Source organism: Toxotes jaculatrix, chromosome 6 (genome assembly GCF_017976425.1).
Source record: "Toxotes jaculatrix isolate fToxJac2 chromosome 6, fToxJac2.pri, whole genome shotgun sequence".
In the NCBI taxonomy this organism is placed as follows: domain Eukaryota; kingdom Metazoa; phylum Chordata; class Actinopteri; family Toxotidae; genus Toxotes; species Toxotes jaculatrix.
In genome coordinates this window covers 6,310,958-6,330,533 of record NC_054399.1, presented here as the reverse complement: position 1 = coordinate 6,330,533, position 19,576 = coordinate 6,310,958, and the positions used below count along the sequence as shown (strand labels likewise).

General features: G+C 41.4%; 1 protein-coding gene across 1 annotated transcript in view; it reads right to left on the bottom strand.

The window, feature by feature from the left end:
* hcn2b (hyperpolarization activated cyclic nucleotide-gated potassium channel 2b) overlaps window positions 1-19,576 on the bottom strand; it is a 35,476-nt gene that overhangs the window by 10,266 nt on the left and 5,634 nt on the right. Inside the window, exons 3-5 of the mRNA XM_041040440.1 lie at window positions 17,937-18,098; window positions 9,441-9,659; window positions 52-198 (exon numbers count right to left, since the gene is read on the bottom strand). Coding sequence (XP_040896374.1) covers window positions 52-198; window positions 9,441-9,659; window positions 17,937-18,098 — 528 coding nt within the window. The remainder of the gene's footprint in view (window positions 1-51; window positions 199-9,440; window positions 9,660-17,936; window positions 18,099-19,576) is intronic.

The following is a 19,576-nucleotide window of genomic DNA, read 5'->3' as shown; positions in this document are numbered from 1 at the left end:
GAGAGCTGACAGATGTGAGTGACTGAATTCATCATAGTGGACACTTCATACCTCACGCAAAGGTTCATTAAGCTCCTCCAGGATGCTCTCTTCATCAAACATCTTGCCCTGGTACCTGTGCTCGTAGTAGTCGTGGATTTTCTGTCGGAAGTCGGCCGGTAGTTTGTGGAAGGACATGTACTGCTCCACTTGTTTGTACTAAAATATGGAGAAAGCCGCAAGAGAAAATGGTGAGGAAGAACAGAAGCTCCAGGAAAACAGGATTCAGGGGCTGTTTTGTTAATTGTGACAGGAAGAGGTTTTAGTGGCAACAATTTCACAGCATCATGGTTTCACTTGACGACCCGAGATAAACACTTTAACCACGTGATTACTAAAGCATCAAGGTGAATTTACTAAGGTACTGCGGCTCTGGAGACTCCACGCACTTCTCATTTCTACTCAAGCTGACTTTTCCTCAGGCTGTCTTTTCACTGACTCTTAACCAGCTACAGTTAAAGTTCACATATGCAGTTGGTGAGTTGTACACTGATGTGCAAACATGAAGATCCTGTGACCCATTTATACCTTGTAGCTATGGGAGCAAAACTGTGATGAAGCTGTTAAGGAAACACGGGAGCTCTGTAAAGCCCAGGAGGATTCATCATGCTCTACTGTGTTTAGAGAAGAAAGAGGCTGCTATTGTACTCATAACCACAACCAGTCTCTCTTTATATATACAGAAAAAAAATAATCAGGCTTTTCACAGGGAAACACATCTGTCTTATCATTTTTCATGAGAGAAATATATGAAACAACTCTTCCATGATCTGTGAAGACACAGGTAAATAATTAAATGGAACCAGTGGGCATTTGTGTACTCGAGTTACTATTCTGAGAAAGGAAGACGTTTGTTATTTATGTTGGAATTGATAAATATGTAACTACATGGCTAGATAAAAAAAAGAGCTGAGAGTAGAGGTTGGCTGCAGCACGTTTGTTCACTGGAGGACACATCACATATTCACCACTGTTACGTTTATCTACATCAAATGCAGCCTGAATGTCCACTTTGCTCTACTCATTATGACGCTCCATAACACATTTCATGCCTGGATTCCCTGTGAAAATAGAAGCGGCTGGATCTACTGTGTAGCGTCTCCTGTAAGATGGAATATCACGGCACGCTGTCAATTGCCGAATAAATCTTGCTATTATTTCCTTTTCACTGTACACAAATGGCTTTTGGGTTTGCTTTATTTATGCTAGGAAGATGGGGCATTCTGTGTGGTTTCACACATCACCACCTTCCTGTAAACAAAAAAAAAAAAAAAAAAAGGAAACAGTCAATAACACTGCACACAATAACACCCTGAGGGTGAGAAAGTACAACAAGCCAACAAGGTGACCCCCTAAACTAGTTAGGAAGAGCTGTTCACTTCTTGTTACACTGGCAACCAACAAGTGAACACTCCAAAGATGTGTAAAGAAGCAACATCACTAGAAGTCAAAATCCCTTGTAGTATTAAGATCGGCCTCATTAGATTAAACAAAACTCATAAGAGCAGGAATAATATGAATGAATCGGCTTCTCACGCACACAGACACAGAAAAACTGTTTCAAAACAATGACCTAAACTGTGCAGGAAGTGTAAGGAATCCACGTTGGAGTTACTTTAAAATGTTACATAAGGCCTCGCTCTCTACCAAGAGTGTGTGTTTGTGTGTGTAAGCAGTGTGAGTCATCCCTCGGTGGAATAAACTGTCAATTGCATGAGTAGTAGAATTTCAAGCTGAAGGTCAAAGGGAACCTCCCCTGTCCAACACCACACTTGAAAAATACAACTGAATGTATTTCAAATCTTCGACACAGAGTTAAAATATGACGGTGAGTGTCCAACAGCCGTGAGTAATAAACAGTTTAAATGTTGGTGTGTGTACCAGTGACTGGCAGTGAAATAATTGATTGCACCTTGTGAAGCAAAGCTGTCATTGTTTACAGCCTTACCTGTGGGGTTTTGCAATGTCTGTATTAATCAGCAGAGTTGTAATTCTCTTGACTTTGATCTGTGGAGAAGTTAGAGCTGTCGTGGCTGTCAGTTTTCATTGTTTTGACTTCAACTCCGGAAATCACATGGTGGAAAGAAATGAATAGGAAAAAATGTGAACTTTACTCCTTATGACACTTAAGCTGATTAAACCCTTTCAAATTCAATCTTCATGGATAAACTCACAAATAATGGTCAAGGTAACAACAAAGGTATAGTTCTCATCCCTTGAAACACACTCAGTTGGCATTTCAGTATCATCTTGATATATCTGATGTGTAGCTGGGGGGCAAATTAAAGAAAGAACCTGAATAAATTAGTGTAGAAGCATTGGAAAATGCTGACGATTTCTTACAAAGCACTACAGCTCACTGAATGGTTGGATGAGTATCAAAATGATGCTAAGGCTAGGACTGGCCAATATTAATTACTCAGCCTATATTGTGACAGGAGTCTCTTTTTGACTAATTCAGCAACAAAATACTTAAAAGAAAAATCAAGGCTAAAACACTCAAGGATGAGTATTAAAGCAACATTATGCAACTATTTTACCTACAATTTTACCATGGTGCCTCATTTCTCTTTCTTTCATACTGTGCATATGTAATCAAACCATAACCGACCCAAGTACCCAGGTATGCTGCCTCCACTACCTTAACCGTTCGGACTCGGAACCCAACAGAATTTAATGCGCCAGCATCCTGTAATTACCACTTGTGGCTGCAGAGAGCGATGTTGCCGTTGCTCAGCAAAAGTTACATAGTGTTGCGTCAAGTGTATGACAAAATCTATGATGCCTGGCAAATTGATTTTGCCTTACGATATATATCATGATATCACCTATCCCTAACTTTGGCATTAAAAGCCACTAGATCACAACCCATTTGAACAAATATGGGAGACTTTACAGGACATGCCAGAAAGCACTCTCCACAACAAACATCAAACCACCATACCAGAAGATAATCGGAAATTGTAGCCGTTCTGGAGGCTTGTGGTGGCCTGACACCTACTAAGGCATTTTATATAGTTTTCAAATTTGTTACCTGTCTTAATCTTATTAACAGACTGGATAGCCAATAGAAAGACTGGAAAGTTATCAGTTATGGGGTGGAAACACTGAAGTGATATTCAGCTGCTTGCGTGTGTGAATAAATCCGGGGAATACAATGCTTTAATGCATCCAGAGTACCGATATCTTCCTGCTTACGAGTCCATGTCTTGACCAGACAAACCTGATTTATAAGGACACGGCATGTATGGAGGAACAGCGAGGGCGCTGACAATGACCTTGCTTGTAACAGCTGATGACACACACCCGGGATAGGATGGCACGATGTCCGGGAAATTACATTTTGTCACACTGTAAGGTGACATATGGGTTAGAGAAGAAAATGGAGGCTTGACTCTAACAGCTTGGGTGACACGGCAAATCAAAATATCCCTAATACAGCACATATGGGCTGTCATGGTAGGACGTCATTAATTTTGTTTCTCTACAGGAGGATTTTCTCTCCATATATAAATCAGTGAGCATTTCTGACGAAAGGGAAAAACTTGGGTTTATGTAAGACTTGCAACGTTGATGGAAGAGAGTGACATTAGTCCCAATTTTCAGGAACACAATAAAACTTTACAGGCTTTCAGTTGACGTTAATTTAGTAATTTCCGTTTTGACTACTATTAATCCAATCCTTCTCCTTCTCCTATAATCTCTTTCTGGTTTTTATACCAAAAATTTCCTCACATACTTTCTTTCCCTTCTAGTCAATTCTGCCCAATTACTGTCTAGTCGCAGACTGTTCTCCAGTCCTGCTGAAATGAATCCTACATACACAGACACACTGCACAGCATGACCTTATGCATGACAAAATGATAATCAGACCGGATCACTTACTTTAATGAACCACATAATGAAATTGCATCTGCAAAAACAATTTACTGCATCCTTTTCTTTCTTACGTAAACCAATTTTAATCCCAGTCTCATTCAGTCTTAATTAATTGCCTTGGGTCATGGTTCATTTAGCATGAAAATCCATGGTAGCACTGAACGAAAATCTCCCAGGATGTCTTCCTCAGCCATCTTTTCAGATTTCTAACTGTTTCAAATTATAAAGATATATTTGTTGAGGACATATGAGGGTGTTCCCCAAAATTGTAGCACCTAACAAACCCAATAAAACAAGGAAAAAAGGATTGAAACGCTCTCAAACACTCTTAAACATTTGCTGTGTCAGTGACAATAAAGATGCAGTCGACTTCCAGAGTATCCGGCTCATTCAATCAAGCATGGGGATAAACTGGGAGCCTCCTATTAAGTGTTTCCTGCCTCAGGATTCAGTGTGTGACAGTCTCAATTAAACTGAAATGACAACTCCCTCTCACTCTCTCTCCCTCGTTCTCCCGCTTCTTTTAAAAGTGGTTGTTGAAGGGGCTGAGTTTTATTGACTTTCTGATTTTCTGGGCATTAGACTTAGATTATGGCCATGTCACTCAAAAGTCAGTGGAATGGGACTGACACTCAACATTGCCTTGCGCTTCCAAAGCAAAATAATCTGCTCACTTCTTAACAACTAAATTTGAAGTGAGACACAGTTGTCACGTCTAAGATTATGTTTTGGAAATCCATAGTGCACTCTGTGTTACCAAATGGTTGATGTTTGAGAAGAAAACTAAAGATGTGAGAGATGCTCTGACTCACACAGGATAACACACACACAAACACACTTAAAGAACCGTATATATAAAGAAATTCTTGTGTATAGCCAGATACTGTATATTTAAGATGCAAATTTTCAATCTAAGATGGTGGGTTTTCAGAAACTTTCAGAAAATTCAAAATATTCTCCAGATTTCATTTATTTTGTTTTACAGTACCAACAGAAGCAAATCTGTTCATGTCTGGTACAGACATCCTCCTAACTTATATTAATAATGGAGTGTCCACCTCATAAAATCAAACTTTATGGCCAGAGATAAGGCTGGACTTAGATCCTCCTGCTGTACTTGTTTAAAACTAACAAATACATTACATTTCTGAAATCCAATCTCTTCTTCTCAGCCAGTGGACTTAATGGGGGCACCAAAACAGCACAGAGGGGTTTTTTTTATGGGACATAAAGCCCCTAGTTGGTGGCTTGTACACATGATGCATGGCTGTCACTGTAAGCTGCCACGGAGGGAAGGCAGAAATTGAATTGGCCCTCCTATTAATGGGCCATGTCAGGATGTGACAAGTCTTATGCTGTATCTGTGTGTGTGTGTGTGTGTGTGTGTGTTCATGTGGAATGTATAAACCCGAGTTAACTTCAGCAGTATCTTTTAGTTCACTGACTGAAGAGCAGAGACGGAAGTAAGAAACACACACAAACAAATATGCAATGACACAGTCACGGCATGCTGCCTGACACGTGCATTAAAAAAGGCATGGAGGAACAGGAGATAAAGTCGGAATGGTTCACACCAGCAAACACAGTATTTTATGTCCTATATTAAATAATGTAGTACTACAACAGCAGAGACAAGGAAGGTTCACATTGTGATTGTTGTAAAACGCATGATGTAAATCAGCCTTTTTAACTTCCTGATCCTGATGTCTTTATGATTCAACAACATCAACATATAGTTCTAATCTTAGAAACCCTTCGACCCTTGCACGTGCATGTGACATGAATCCAGGTAAAAGCCATTGTCACACACTGATTTCTCAATTGCATCTGAACCTAAAATAAAGGAGAAAATGTGGTCCGGGACAGAAGTGTCTGTGTATAGTTAACGTTAACATTTCATAATCTCACAATGTTTCTTCTAGACTTGTAGGTAGACAGCTGTTACTGCTAACGTTGGCTATGTAGTGAAGGTGCAAATACATATTGCTCCTTCATACCTTCATACTGGGGTGCAGATGGACATGGGAAGAGTGTTGTGGAGAAACACGGTATGAGGGCACCAGTCACCTCAACATGAGGGGTGGGTGACAAAGGCATGGTGAGCAAAATCAATGGAAAAACGTGAAATAGTTCAAATCAATGGCTAAACAGTTGAAACAAGGTTAACGTACTAATGGATAAATGGGTGAAATAGTTAGAAAAAAGTAAAGGAGGAAAAATAATTTTCTAAAAATAATGGCTAACCAGATGAAATGAAAAGTAGATAAATCGCTGAAACAGTAAAAAGTAATGGATAAATGACTGAAATAGTAAGCAAGCAAGTAAGTAACAAATGAAGGAATATCAGATAATATAAGCAAAAGTATCAGGTAATTTGTTGAGTTAACTAAAAGTAATAGATAAACAGGTGAAATATTAGCTAAAAATAATCAATGGATGGTTCAAATGTCTAGCAAACCCAACCTAAACAATGAGAAAGAAAGAAAAAATATAACAATCTCCACTTTTTTTTAACTCTTACTTAACATCCACAAATGGGTTGAAATGAACACATCTGGAAAATGATGGGTGATGTCGATGAACTTGAGTTAATCCGACAGGGATACATGAGAGGTAGGGAACCACCGCTCTACAGTGTTTCTCATTAACATGCAGCATCCCCCTCTAATCTCACATTTACTGTGTGTGTGTGTGTGTGTGTCTATTTATATTCTTGTCCCTAGACCTGCTAAACACACAGCTAACCAAACAACGTGCCAATTCTGATAAAGCCGAAAAAATACCAGCATGCTTTGTCTAACTCTTGAACCCACGGTAAACAGTTTGAATCCATATTTCTCTTTGGGCAGTGGGGACTTTGCGTGGCCTCCCTGGAGAAGATGCTTAGTGGCAGAGCTATTATGACATATCTGTCTCAACACTGAGCGCAATGCTAACTGTTTACTCTGTGTTATGTCAATATAAGTTCATGCTGTCGCAGGCATTTGGACTATCTTATACAAAGAATCTGTTTTGTTAGTGAGGCAAGTTCCAGGCCATAGCTCTGTCTCCAGTCTGTTATCAAATGGACTTATTGCAGACTGAAGTGCTGCATGGTCCAATTCATTGGTTAATGATGAACAAACCGTCATGGGGTACTGGAGAGGGATGGGATGTTGGATGTGTCGTTTTAGTCAAGCCTAGCAGGGCGTTGCCACTCTGTTCATTATTTCACTGCTGTGCATCATGGAAGCAAAGGAGAATGAGAGCAACGGCAGGAACTGATTGCTCCAGACGTCACATCACTGACAAAGTACAGCTACATGTAACTGACACAAAACAGAGACTCCAGCAGAGTCCGCGGTTCATTTTCCCTTTGTCTCGGTTTTTCACTTTAGTCTCCCTTTGAAGCAGAGCTATGAGCTGTGCTTGTTGCAAGACAATGGCTTTTAGACTTATGGCATTAATGCTGCATACCAAATTTACTGAAGACTGGATGACATTTGTAAGAGGAGTGGTTGAAGAAAGCCAAAAGGGTGGAAAATTGGTTAGGCAGAAATGGACGTGGTCTTGACTGATCAATTTGGCTTGAACCAAAAAATGCTAGAAACAATAAGTATTCTTCTGTGCCTTATGGTTTTGAGTTAAGAGGCAAAATATATGTGCTTTATAAATGGCGGATTGCTATTGGATCCAAACCCATCACATATTCTTGGACCTAGATCTCACTTTCTACCAAATACTATTTTCATCTACTGATATATTTTTGTGATATATCTGCTGACTAACAGACCAATAACCACAAGTAGGACTCATAACCTTTTCCCAGGTAATAAGACAATAACAATGAGAAATACTGAAAGTAGCACGTAATCAAACACAGTTCTCTACAGGCAAGCTTAAGAACAAGGATAAAAAATAATAAAAGACAAATTAATAAAGAATAAAAGCCAACGAAGACATAAAAATAGAAAGCATGATCAAAAGAAAAGTAACTGTACAATTAAATTAAATTTTAAAAAATGCATGAGGAAACAGCACAAGGTCAAAAGTTGGCAAGATCAAAAGGCAATTACATAAAAAGCAAGTCTATGAGAGTGTATTTTGAGAAGTGGATTTAAAAGATGGTACTGAATTAGTGAGTCTGAGTTCTTTGGGCAGGACAGTCTACAGATCCAAGGTCACTGAATGAAAAAAAAAAAACATCTCTGGATTGGAGGACAACAGGACACTCAAGTGGGTGTCAGTAAAGTCAGTTAAACTCATGTTTAAAAAAACTATTCATAAATGGGTTTTTTGCAAAGTAGAACTAAAGAAGTGAATGAAAATGACATTCACCTAAAAAAATGAAATTCACCTAATCCATCCACCTGCTTTTCACACTGTGTGTGTGTGTGTGTGTGTGGGATATATCCTGTTGGGGACTGACTGCACACTAACCCATGGAGACTCGTGTCACTGTGGGGACAAAAATTTAAGTCCTCACGGGTAGAGACTGCCTTTTGAGCAATGACCCCTTGTTGTGTGTATATCTGTATGCTTGGTGATTATGGATGGTATACCCCAGATCCATTGATAATGTATCCATTCCCTGCTGTGTTTACCATTCTCATAGATCTGACATATACATACAGCAGCTTCATTATAGTTTAAAGACCATCGCAACCCTTCGCACAGGAGATCTGGTCTGCTATAAACTAACCTAGAAACTGACCTAGAAAATATAGAAGGATGATTATCAGTCAGAAAACAAACTACACGATTGTTATGACTCAGAAAGAGAGAAGAAAACCTGATCAGCCTTTGTTCTAAACATTACCCAGAGGCTTCAACTAGACAACAAAGCTTGACTAATCACTCTCATGTGTACGTGCAGGTCTGCATGCGTGTGTAAGTGTGATGGATAGCCTAAGACATCTCCACATCACCCAGGATCTAAGAAAGCTAACAAGACACAGAGCACCGATGACACCGTGGCCTTATAAAGCAGGAGCATGCTCCCCTTCCTGGCTCGCAGACACCCAAAGCTTTGATCTGCTGTTGTTCGGAGACGACAGACGGGCTGAGGCTCAGCAAACTGCAGCCATGAATATCGAAGTAATAGAACAGATGTCGCTCCTATCAAAGTGTGTTGGAATCAAATGAGAAAACCCCCTCTGTTCACATCAGATGTGATAACCTCATCCACAGCGTTGTAAAGGACACTGTAGATTTCAATCTACTTGTGGAGTCTCCTTGTGGCATCAAGCTATGCTGTAGACAGTAAGGCCATCTAGGTACAGGAAAGATAATCCTAACTCTCAGCAAATAAGGAAAAAAGCCAATTTCCTAAAAATGTTAAACTATTAAATTACGTTAAATGAATTTTTTCAATATTCTGAAAGCCACAAACAAAAGTCTGTTCAACATCATTATATTGGGGTGGCTGATGAAATCTCAAATATACACAGACATACTAAAACTGACAAATTAAACCACAGCTGTCTGCTTGTCTAGATTACGCAGGGGTAACTGAGAAAAACAAAACAAAACAAATCTTGACCTTTTCCTGGTATTGCCGTCTAGATGAGTCCAGAGACTGGATAAGTGCAGTCGCATGGCCAATGAACATGGCGTAGCAGGTGGCTCCAACGATCATACTGAGCATGGTCAGCCAGATGTCAGACATACTCTCCGGGGCTTGTCTTCCATATCCAATGCACAGCATGTGGCTCATGGCCTTAAAGAGGGCGAAGGAGTAGAGCTCGCTCCATGAGTCATTCTGTAGGAAGAGAGATGGAGGGAGAGCAAGGAATGAGAGACAGTTGGAGAAAAAAAGTTTGAGAAAACAAAATATAAGGAAGGAGGAAGAGGCGATAGAGAAAGAAGAAAAACTGACATTATTTTCTTCTCCCAGAATAGCTCCTTACTTTTATGACACAGTGGTTTTGACCTGATGACCCGAGTCTGTCATTTCTGCCAAAGGCATTCTGTTGAGGCACACTGCAGTGAAAATGTATACAAGTTGGAGTGGGACAGAAGTGGGGATGGAAAGAACGAATTAAAGAATGAGAGGGTTAAAGAGTAAGACATTCCTGATAAGAATATGGCACTCTGTCTGGTGATTGTTGCAGGTTTGGTGGAGAGCCTAGTCATCATCGATGAGCGGCCTCTCCTTCTCTTGGCCAAGCAGAAGGAGTTGAGGAAAAAACTGAGCGTTAATGAGGAGCCTGTACATCTGCCTGCTCCAGTCTGCCTTTGATTGGTCCTCACACACTCAATCAACTCTAATTCTCCCATGTTGGATTCATTAGAAAGCCCTCCACAGGCACCGCAGAACCTCACATCCTCCCCTCAAACAGCTGTGGCTCACACACTGTCCGTAGTTTGCCGCTGTATGTGTGTGTGAGTGTTTCTTCTGGGACGAGTGGTGTCCTCAGCCACTGATTGACTGGGTGGATTCTTATCTGATTTGTTTTTTTTCCAGGGTCATTTGCATTTCATTTGAGATTCAAATTTGGTTGGTTTTGCAAGAGGTGAAAGAGGATGAACTGGCAAGGGGCTGCCATCAGGTGTTTGAAAATTAGTGATTAGAGAGGTGATGTGAAGAACCACACAGAAAGAAGATGAGATTTTACAGGCACTTAGCCTTCGAGCAGCAGAATGACCAGAAACTCAGCCCAGGCTGTGTGAGGCTATGAGCCTGGCTCCAGCCGGGAGCATGGCTCAAAGTTTCATATCTGTTTTGAGCTGTCAGCTGGATCAGTTGTTTGGATTTGTTTGAGGAGGTAAAATCAGCCTTCTTATTTTAGATAAAAAGCAGAGAAACCAACAAGAAGCTTTAAGCGCCATTATCATATTTGTTATTTCAATATGATGCAGCCTCGCAACTGCAGTTCTTGTCTCAGTTATCCACAGTCTTTAAGCTCATTATAATGAGGAATATTTCCCATAAACCATGACAGATCATTTAAACACTCCAGCCTCAGTCTAAGCATCACCCCCGCCCCCCGCCCCGGGTGGTGAACAGACCCGCAGCTGAATCCCTCCAGTCAGCCATCAACATGCTGGCCACATTGCTGATGGATAAACAGCAGGAGGAGCAAGCCCTAACCAAGAGTCAGAGCACAGAAATAAACACCTTTTTACACATGGCTACATCTGCCAGGCTCTGATTGTAGCTTGCTCTCTCTCACACACACACCACACAGATAAATATACAGTACATATACTCTTTTAGACAGGGCATCAGAGAATATCCTTTCTGTGCTAAACACAGAAAAATAAAACAGAAAATGGTAATGAATTAAAACATTAGCTCGAATAAATTCATTCATTCATACTCCTGGGGTTGATCAGGTCATGACCACACCCTTGATAAAATCAAGAAATAGCCCTTAGCTTGTCTGTTTGTGATCTATACAGCTACTCCAGACACTAAAATAAGCTATCTACTACTGTCACATGCTACTGTGGCATTTAGAAGACACCATTACTGTAAATCTGTGGCGACCTGCCAGTGGACTTCTGACTGTCTTGGCACAAATACAGGAGGAGATAGTGTAGCTCATCTATGGCTTGCATTACTCTCAGTCTGTCTGTATGACTGTGAGTGTTGGTGAAATCACTTCACCCCCCACTTCATTGGATAAATTGGGGATGAACTGGATATAACGTAAATTGTAATAACACACACCAAGATGACAAAACCCCAGGAAACAATGTGATGTAATGTGATAATTAGTGAGTTTTGGAGGTGCTGGTAGGTGGATTTCGTTACCCTTGGACAGAGCCAGGCTAGCTGTTTCCCACCGTTCCCAGTCTTTATGCTAAGCTATGCTAACCGGCTGCTGGCCAAAGCTTAATATTTAACGGACAGACATGTGAGTGGTATTGTTCTTCTTACTAGCTGTCTGCCTGTACGCAAGAAAGCGAATAAGTGTATCTCTACAAAATGTTGGGCTGTTTTCTTGCATTTGACCCACAATGACCAGCTGTAACCAGTATGTATGTCTTGAGATATGTCTCTTGAGATAATAGCTGATTAAAACTGACAAGGTGTACAGCTGTCTCATATTATTGAAAATTACAACGTTCATAGTCACACAATAAACAAATTCTACAGAGATACCACCCTAAGGGAGGGGTGGGGAGAGAAAGAGGAAACAAATGAAATTAGCTGTTGTGTTCATTTTATTTGCCATCGGTCTTCACTGAGCAGTGTGGATGATAGCTAATTGGACATAATACATTTAGGGAGGAAAACAAAGGGAGTATGGGACATCTATGATGCATGATGGCATAATTATAGAATAGTGAGCGTCCGTGCATGCTGGCACACCCGTCTGGGTGTACATGCTGTTTGACTCTTGTGTCTGAGGGTGTGTGTGTGTGTGTGTGTGTGTGTGTGTGTTTTTGAGCTGTGCCAGTCATGCTGCTCAGCATCTCTCTGACAGGGTGCAGTGCCTCTCTGACGGTCTAAAACTGAGTTCGGTTCGTTTGAAAGGAGTGACATTTAGATCACACTGACATTTAGAGTGTTAATATGTAATCTGCCATAAAAGACCTTGTTAGCAGTGTTAAGATTCATTATTCAGAGCCAGTGGGTTTGTGTTTGTATTCATTATTTAAAGCCAAATGAGTACGGAAAGTGGCAAGATCATTTTGGTGTCAGCTGGAATTACTTAACAATGTTAATGACGAATGCAGACTTTCTCGGAAAAAAAAAAATTCTCTCCATAGAAAAGGTGTGTTAAAGCAGAATAATGGACTGATGAGTGAAATAGCAGGGCATCAGGGTGGTTTCAGTCTGTCAGAGCGGTGAGCCAACCACCAACTCTGTTATCCCCTGACTGCTAGCATGGCTAAAACATTAGCAGGAGAACTTGTGTTCTAAATGTTAATAATATGAGTCCTTTATTCCAGTCTGGTTTGAGGGAGCCTTACTCCACTGACTATGTATTCTTAATTGGCTTCATCAGATGTGAAGTGGATGCTTGGAAATATGTGTCAGGATTGCAAGAAGAATTTGACTCTGTGGATCGCAGCTTGCTGCTCAATAATGTTATTATTGGGTTTCAGTTCATTAGTTTTTAATTGGTATTTCTCCTCTGACAGATATCAAGAGGAATACGTTCAGCATCATGTGCCCTTGGAACTACTTCCACATAATGCAACAGATTAGATGAAATTATCTGTTTACTTGTTGGTTATACTAACAACATTTAATGTCTCCTATTAGTTGGATATGGAGCCTCAACAATCACATTATTTATAGATCAATGAGCTGTTACATAAATAAGTTATGGCCAAAGGGAGGTTCATCTAAATTATGTGGACGAACAGGAGAAAAGAAAAATAGCGCCTGGTCATTTCAGTCCTCCCTCTTACTTCTGCCTGCTGCAAACACAAACTGCAAAGATCCAAGGAGATTTGCTGCCTTGTAAATTGCCACCACGCCCTTCCTAAAAATTACAGCTGGACTGCTGTAACTGGGTTTGTGAGAGGTGACTCCTTTTCTGGAGAGGAGCAGGTTCAGTGTGGCCTTCAGGTCCTGTGAGGGCTGCGCCATCATGGGCTGTGTCCTTCAGAGGATCCAGCGTCTGATCTGAGGCACAGCTGTAGCTTTCAGACTGCTGTTGGTGTGCAACCATGTGCATCAGGAGAATGCGTCTCACTGATGATGCAAGCTGTGGCCATATGACTGGAGCCCAAAGCATCTGTCCTGCTATGATCGTTACAAGTATGAGGAAGGTCTTTGTTGTAATATTGAACATCAAACATCTCTCTTACTTTTGCTTTTAATTCCACTAATGTTTCAAGATACGAAGACAAAACCTGTTTACAGAAAACTGCATTCGCTGCACACCACTGCATAGCTAAATATGACAAGACAACTTTACTTCTTAAAATGGGGTTGGTTTCAGAGGGGCAACTTGCCCCACAAAGACGGCAGCTCCAACCAGGCTGCAAGGCTATTTTTTTTAACTGGCTACCACATGATGTGACCCAGCACATGAAAAATAAGTTCAGATTGGAGCTAATCATCCTCTTTAACAAAAATGCATGTTTACGGATTTAAAATGCGTTTTAAGTCATGAAGAACACATGAAATGACCTCAGATTTCACGTCTGCAATGAATTACAGTGTAAAACATTCAGTCCATGTACTCAACCAGCCGAAATGTGAATGAGCAGTCTCTCGTAAAAGAGACACAAATATCCTGAGAGTACCTGAATAAATCAACGATTCTGTCAATTTCCACATGCCAGCTTCAAATCACACAGTGCTGAGCCACCCGCTTTCATTTTTCTTCTCTGAAAAATGAATTTAAGAATTGATGTTGTGTTTCTGGGATTGCTCTTTACTATATGTACAGAATCAGTACTGACAGAGGCTGTTGGATCATAAGACGCAGTTGCCAGTCACTCACTCACACACACACACACACACACACACACACACAGATCTCACACACAGTATTCTTATGTACGCAGACAGGCCTGCCTGCCAGTTGGATCACTTCAGTAATTGAATGAATGGAGGATATCCTTATTAACTTTCAAAGCGGGAGGGTTCCTTGCAGTGCATGTGTGTGTGTATGTGGTCTATACAGTGCACATGCATGGATAATCAAGCCACATAAATTGGTGTGCTACTGCGGTTACGACAACTATTCTTCTTTTCAGTTTCCCAGCAGCCTAAATATTAAAACACAGCCACTGAGCTCAGGCTGTAGCAGAGAGAAGTTGAGAGGAAGAGAGAGGCTTTTATTCTAATGCCACTGATCTAGCAAGTCAATCAGGCTGAGATAGATGGGACGAAACCACCTGTCATCCACGTAACAGAGAGTCACTTATATAACAGGCCGTGATGATCTGGTCTCTTGTGATCACTGTGCTGCAGGAGCCTGATTATTAGGCTTATGATAAACACCACTGTCTGCTGAGTGCACATCTTTTGCAAGTCACAGATATTGTTTTTGAGTGTTTGGATGCAGAGCTGAATCCATTACAGGAAGGAGAGAGTTGAAAGGAGGGCTTTGGTTATCTCGTATCAGACAAACAAAAACCGACACCCGTATACATAAGAAAGCAGGTATAAAAGTGCATATGACAGTGCCTCTGAGCTAGTGAATGAATCATTTGTTGTTTCTATACAAAGGCAACTTGGCTGTATTTCCATAGACTAAGTGCATGGTTGATGCAAAAAGGAAAATAGGGTGGGGTCCAGTTAATGTCCAGTGTAGGCAGACAGCCAGTTAAGCTGAAGCATGAGGATCAGGATCACTTAACGCTGCATCTCTTCTTCAAAGCCAGTCTGCAAAGGATCCCTGACCTTGATTACCCCAAGAAGACAGCGGCACAGCACACCAGGCTGCCACACCCACACCGGCGCACACTGGCACTGTGGCATCGAGCTTGGAAAATGGCACACAGGCATAAACAACATGCATCAATCTGAGGCATGAAAGAGGAAACTGAATGTAAACATGGTGAGGAGGAGGAGGAGGATGAGGGGGAGACAAGGAATGAAACAACTCAGGAAAGGAAGAGGGGACGGGAGGGATTCATGGATGAGAGCATAGAGAACAATATATTTTCTCTGCATTCATGCCCTTTGGCAATAATTAACATTACAGAAAAGAATGTCTCTGTGCTATATAGAAACTGCTTTTTCCCTGAGACTGGAAAACATCAACATCAACACCAAATGTCGCTTTGAATTGGAGTTCAATGCTAATAAGAGATTATCACCACATTTATATTTGCAACTGTGAACTGAGAAAACAACTCCAGGTGCCAAGGGAGTGGGCATGATTTTAAAAAAAGTGGGGGGGGGGGGCTGATGTTTCCTGCATCTACATCAGATGTGATGTATAGAATTGGCGCACAGCAGCGGGCTTCTCACTGGCCTGCACAGACATGCATGAGTGTAAAGAGAGGGCGAGTGCGAAAAAAACAAAGATGGCCAGAGATGAAACGAGAAATGAGAAAGGGAACAACAGAGAAGCAACAGTGATGTCCCCTAGGGTCAATGGGTGGGAGATCCATCTGTTCCTGGAGTTTACACACACACACACACAAAGGCACACACACACACAAAGGCACACACAGACACACTTTTGCACACAAGCACGTACACCAGTGTGTCACAGTACACCGTGGTACCAGAGGACTATTTTCAAGCCCTGAATGTCACAAATCTGTGTGCCAGAATTAGAAAGTTCATTCTCAGCATATGAAACATTTCTAAGCGACAGCAGCGTTAGACGACTCAGGAAACAGCCTGTGCCTGACAAAAGCATGAAGAAGGAATTATCCAGTCCGCTGAACTTCCTTAGACGCAACAAAGATGTGATGTGATGTTCCCTCCAAGAAATAGTTTAAGCAATCTCGCAAGCCAGTTAAAATTATTTGCACCTTCTGATCCTACAGCACTAAGGAGCAGTCAACCAATAACATCTCTGTCACACAGGTGGGCTGGTTTATAAGGCAGATGATGTTAATGTCAATCAGGAAAGCGTATGTTGCTCATTACAGGCAACAACTTCTCCACAGCTTCAATCAATTGGTTGATTCTTCCTGCAGTTATTCCCTCTCCTGTCAATGCAGCCTGTCCTCTCCTAGTCCTAAACCATTTACTGTAGGTCTCTGTTTCTCTGTGCTTACATCCAAGTCATTTCACCATTGTGTTAATTCCACTCTTTTCTCAAAGATATGCTCAAACTAACTCTCCAATCTGTCATCTCTAATACAGAATGACGAGTCAGGTAGAACGGAAGGGATTGAGTCCAAAATCAGCATGAAAACACGTAAACAGGGAAAAAATGTTACCTGAGGTTCTGCCTCATTTTGTGTTTTTCCTTAATATTTCACAAGTGTTCCTAATTTGTGATTAAAGACCCTGAGATAGTCGACAGTTTAGAAAACAGCCAGTGATTTCCAGATTATTCCGTTGATAGGAAACAGTGTGAGCATACTGTTTGTGCTGGCACTTGTTGTAATATTTCAGGGAAAGGTCCTAAGCCAAATGCAAAACACAGCAGAGGTGAAGAAGCACAACCCTCTGCATCACGGTAATGTGTTAGCTCCACAGAACCTAATTTTAAATTCGACCCAGTTCTGCGATAACTTGTCATCTAGAGTTTAACAATTTAATATGAGCATCATATACAATAGCTTCAACATAGTTTTGTAACAAGCCAATAAAGAACGGATACCCGCTAAATCCTACCTTCATGAAGTTTCTAATAGCTGAGAGGAACTGGGTCAACTTTTGGTCATTTTAGAGGCTTAAGTCTGTGATCCTGTTGAGTTGTATTAAATGAGATTTCTCATATTTAGTCTATTACTAAACCTAACCCTAATAAACTGTACAGTTGATGTGTTATATTATCATCTAATGTGATGTTTTAGGGCTCAAGAGGTTAGCTGAGCAAGCAATGCTCTTGTTTCGCAGAATCCTTGCTGGTTGACAAAGGTTGCGAGTCCAAAAAGAACACGCTTTTAATGCCGCTTATTCATTAATTATGTGGTTAGATATTTGTTTTTCACGCAGCTCGAACGTTGCCACCACTTGCTGTCCAGAGAAGTCTCCTTTCATGCCAACAACAATTTGGGAGAAAACCTAACCTAATGGTCTGTCTGTCAGCAGATGGCCAGCAACCTGCCAGCTAAAAGGAAGGAAGGAGAAATAAAGAAGAGAGAGAGAGAGATAAAGAAGAGAATGGCTAAGGAACAAACCACATGACATGCTGTGTGAGAACAGGCTCTTTTTTTCATCCTTCACTCCTGCTCTCTGTACACTGGCGTGTCTCCTGGGTTTAACTAGAGAGGGTTTAATTGAGGCCGGTGTTGTGTGTGTGTGTGTGTGTGTGTCTGTGCATGTGTGTAGACTCAGCTCTAAATAAATCCCATTTCCCCATCTGCCTGCAAATAACACACCCTTGGGCTCCATGGGCGATATGTTTTATGCTCAGGTTTTGCAGTCGTTCTGTGGAACACCTTCATTCATATGTCAACGAGATTGTCTGACTTACAAATACATCTTGCTTACCACCATCTTGTTGAGGGAGACCCAGCAGTCAGATGGAAAATCCTGCAGCATGGGGACAAGGAACTGGAGACAGCCGTCCCAGTGACACAGCAGCAGCATCATACCAATCAGGTTGAATATTCGCATCACAGCACTGGCCAGGTCATAGGTCATGTGGAAGATCTGTCAGGAGGAGAAAAGGCAGGGACAGATGTGTGAAGAGAATGACAAGATGACAGACTGAATAAATAAACAATCTGTTTTCACAAACAGTTCATCCAGCATATTGTTATACTCAGGACAGAATTTCAACCCCTTTCAGAATACAGGTAAAATGTCAACCTTTGGTTAATACCTAAATATGATTAGTGCAGTTTTAAGTACATGAGCAGCTTGGGAGGATGAGCTGAAGGCGTGGACATTTTTTAACAAACTAGTTTTTCAGTAGCGGTAAAAACAACAGGTTGGGTTTTTCTGAGACGTGATACATGTCATTCCTCCTCAGTTGGAGGGGAATAAGGTGTCAGGCTGAGGTACCAGATTATAACCAGGTAGGGAAAATGAACAAGCACAGAGTCTGTGGTCTGTACTCAGTCATGATAAAACCTCATCAGATGCTGATGAAGCTTTGATCAGCAGCCCAGTCCGGCCTCTCTCTGCTGTTTCTTAGCATTACTCGCCTCAGGTGTGAAGGCTCATTTGTGTGGAGCTGGTGTTGAGGTCACAGCCTTGTAAACACCAGTCACTGTGGCTTTGCTGGCCGTTGGCCAGGTCTTGTTACCACCCTGTTTGTGTGTGTGTGTATGTGTGTAGTTTTACATGCATGTGTGTGCACTTGTGTGAAATCCTTGCTTAGCTGAACCAAATGGATGCTTCGCTAAATCATAAGCTAAAGGATATATATCCCCACTAGGGACCAGAGAATTGTCCAACAGGGGAAGTAGGCCAGACGGTGTGTGTCTGCATATAATGTATGTATTTATGCATATTGGAAAGCCCTGTCAATTTGATGGTTTCTTATATCAAAAACATAGGCTCATTTCTCACTTGAGACAAGAGAATGGGGGAGGCCAGATACATGTAGTATATGGCCTACATGTGAAGTAGGCCAGATACTGTGTGTGTGTGTCTGTCTGGAGACATGAGAGAGCTGCCTCTGTTGTGATTTTTTAGTTTGGGAGCAGCCGGGTCAGGACAGTCGGTGACTCATCCCATCACCTCAGAGGCCTCGCTGCGCTCAACTCGCAGTTCGGTTGAATGTCAAAACCTGCTCTCCGACTAAACCCTGTGGTGCAAATGTCTCTTGTTAGTTACAATGCCAACATGAGAAGGCCAGCTAGTGTAACATCTTACCCCATCGCACTTGGCCAACACTTATATTCCACTTGCTAATGCCCTTGATTGTTGCTCATGCAGCTCTGCACCCACAATGAAACGTTTACTAAATCGCGTGAATTTCTTTGACTTTATTCAATGTGTAATTTGCACTTCAGGTGCATGAAAACAGTCTAGTAATATGTATCTTAGCTGTCTATGTGTTAAACATCTGCTTCATCATGCTTCAAACAGAATATCTACCTGTCGTCAACACGGGGTTCTTTGTTATTATTTGGTGGATTACATCATTTTTCATTAGACAGACAAAAATACCCCGGGTTTCA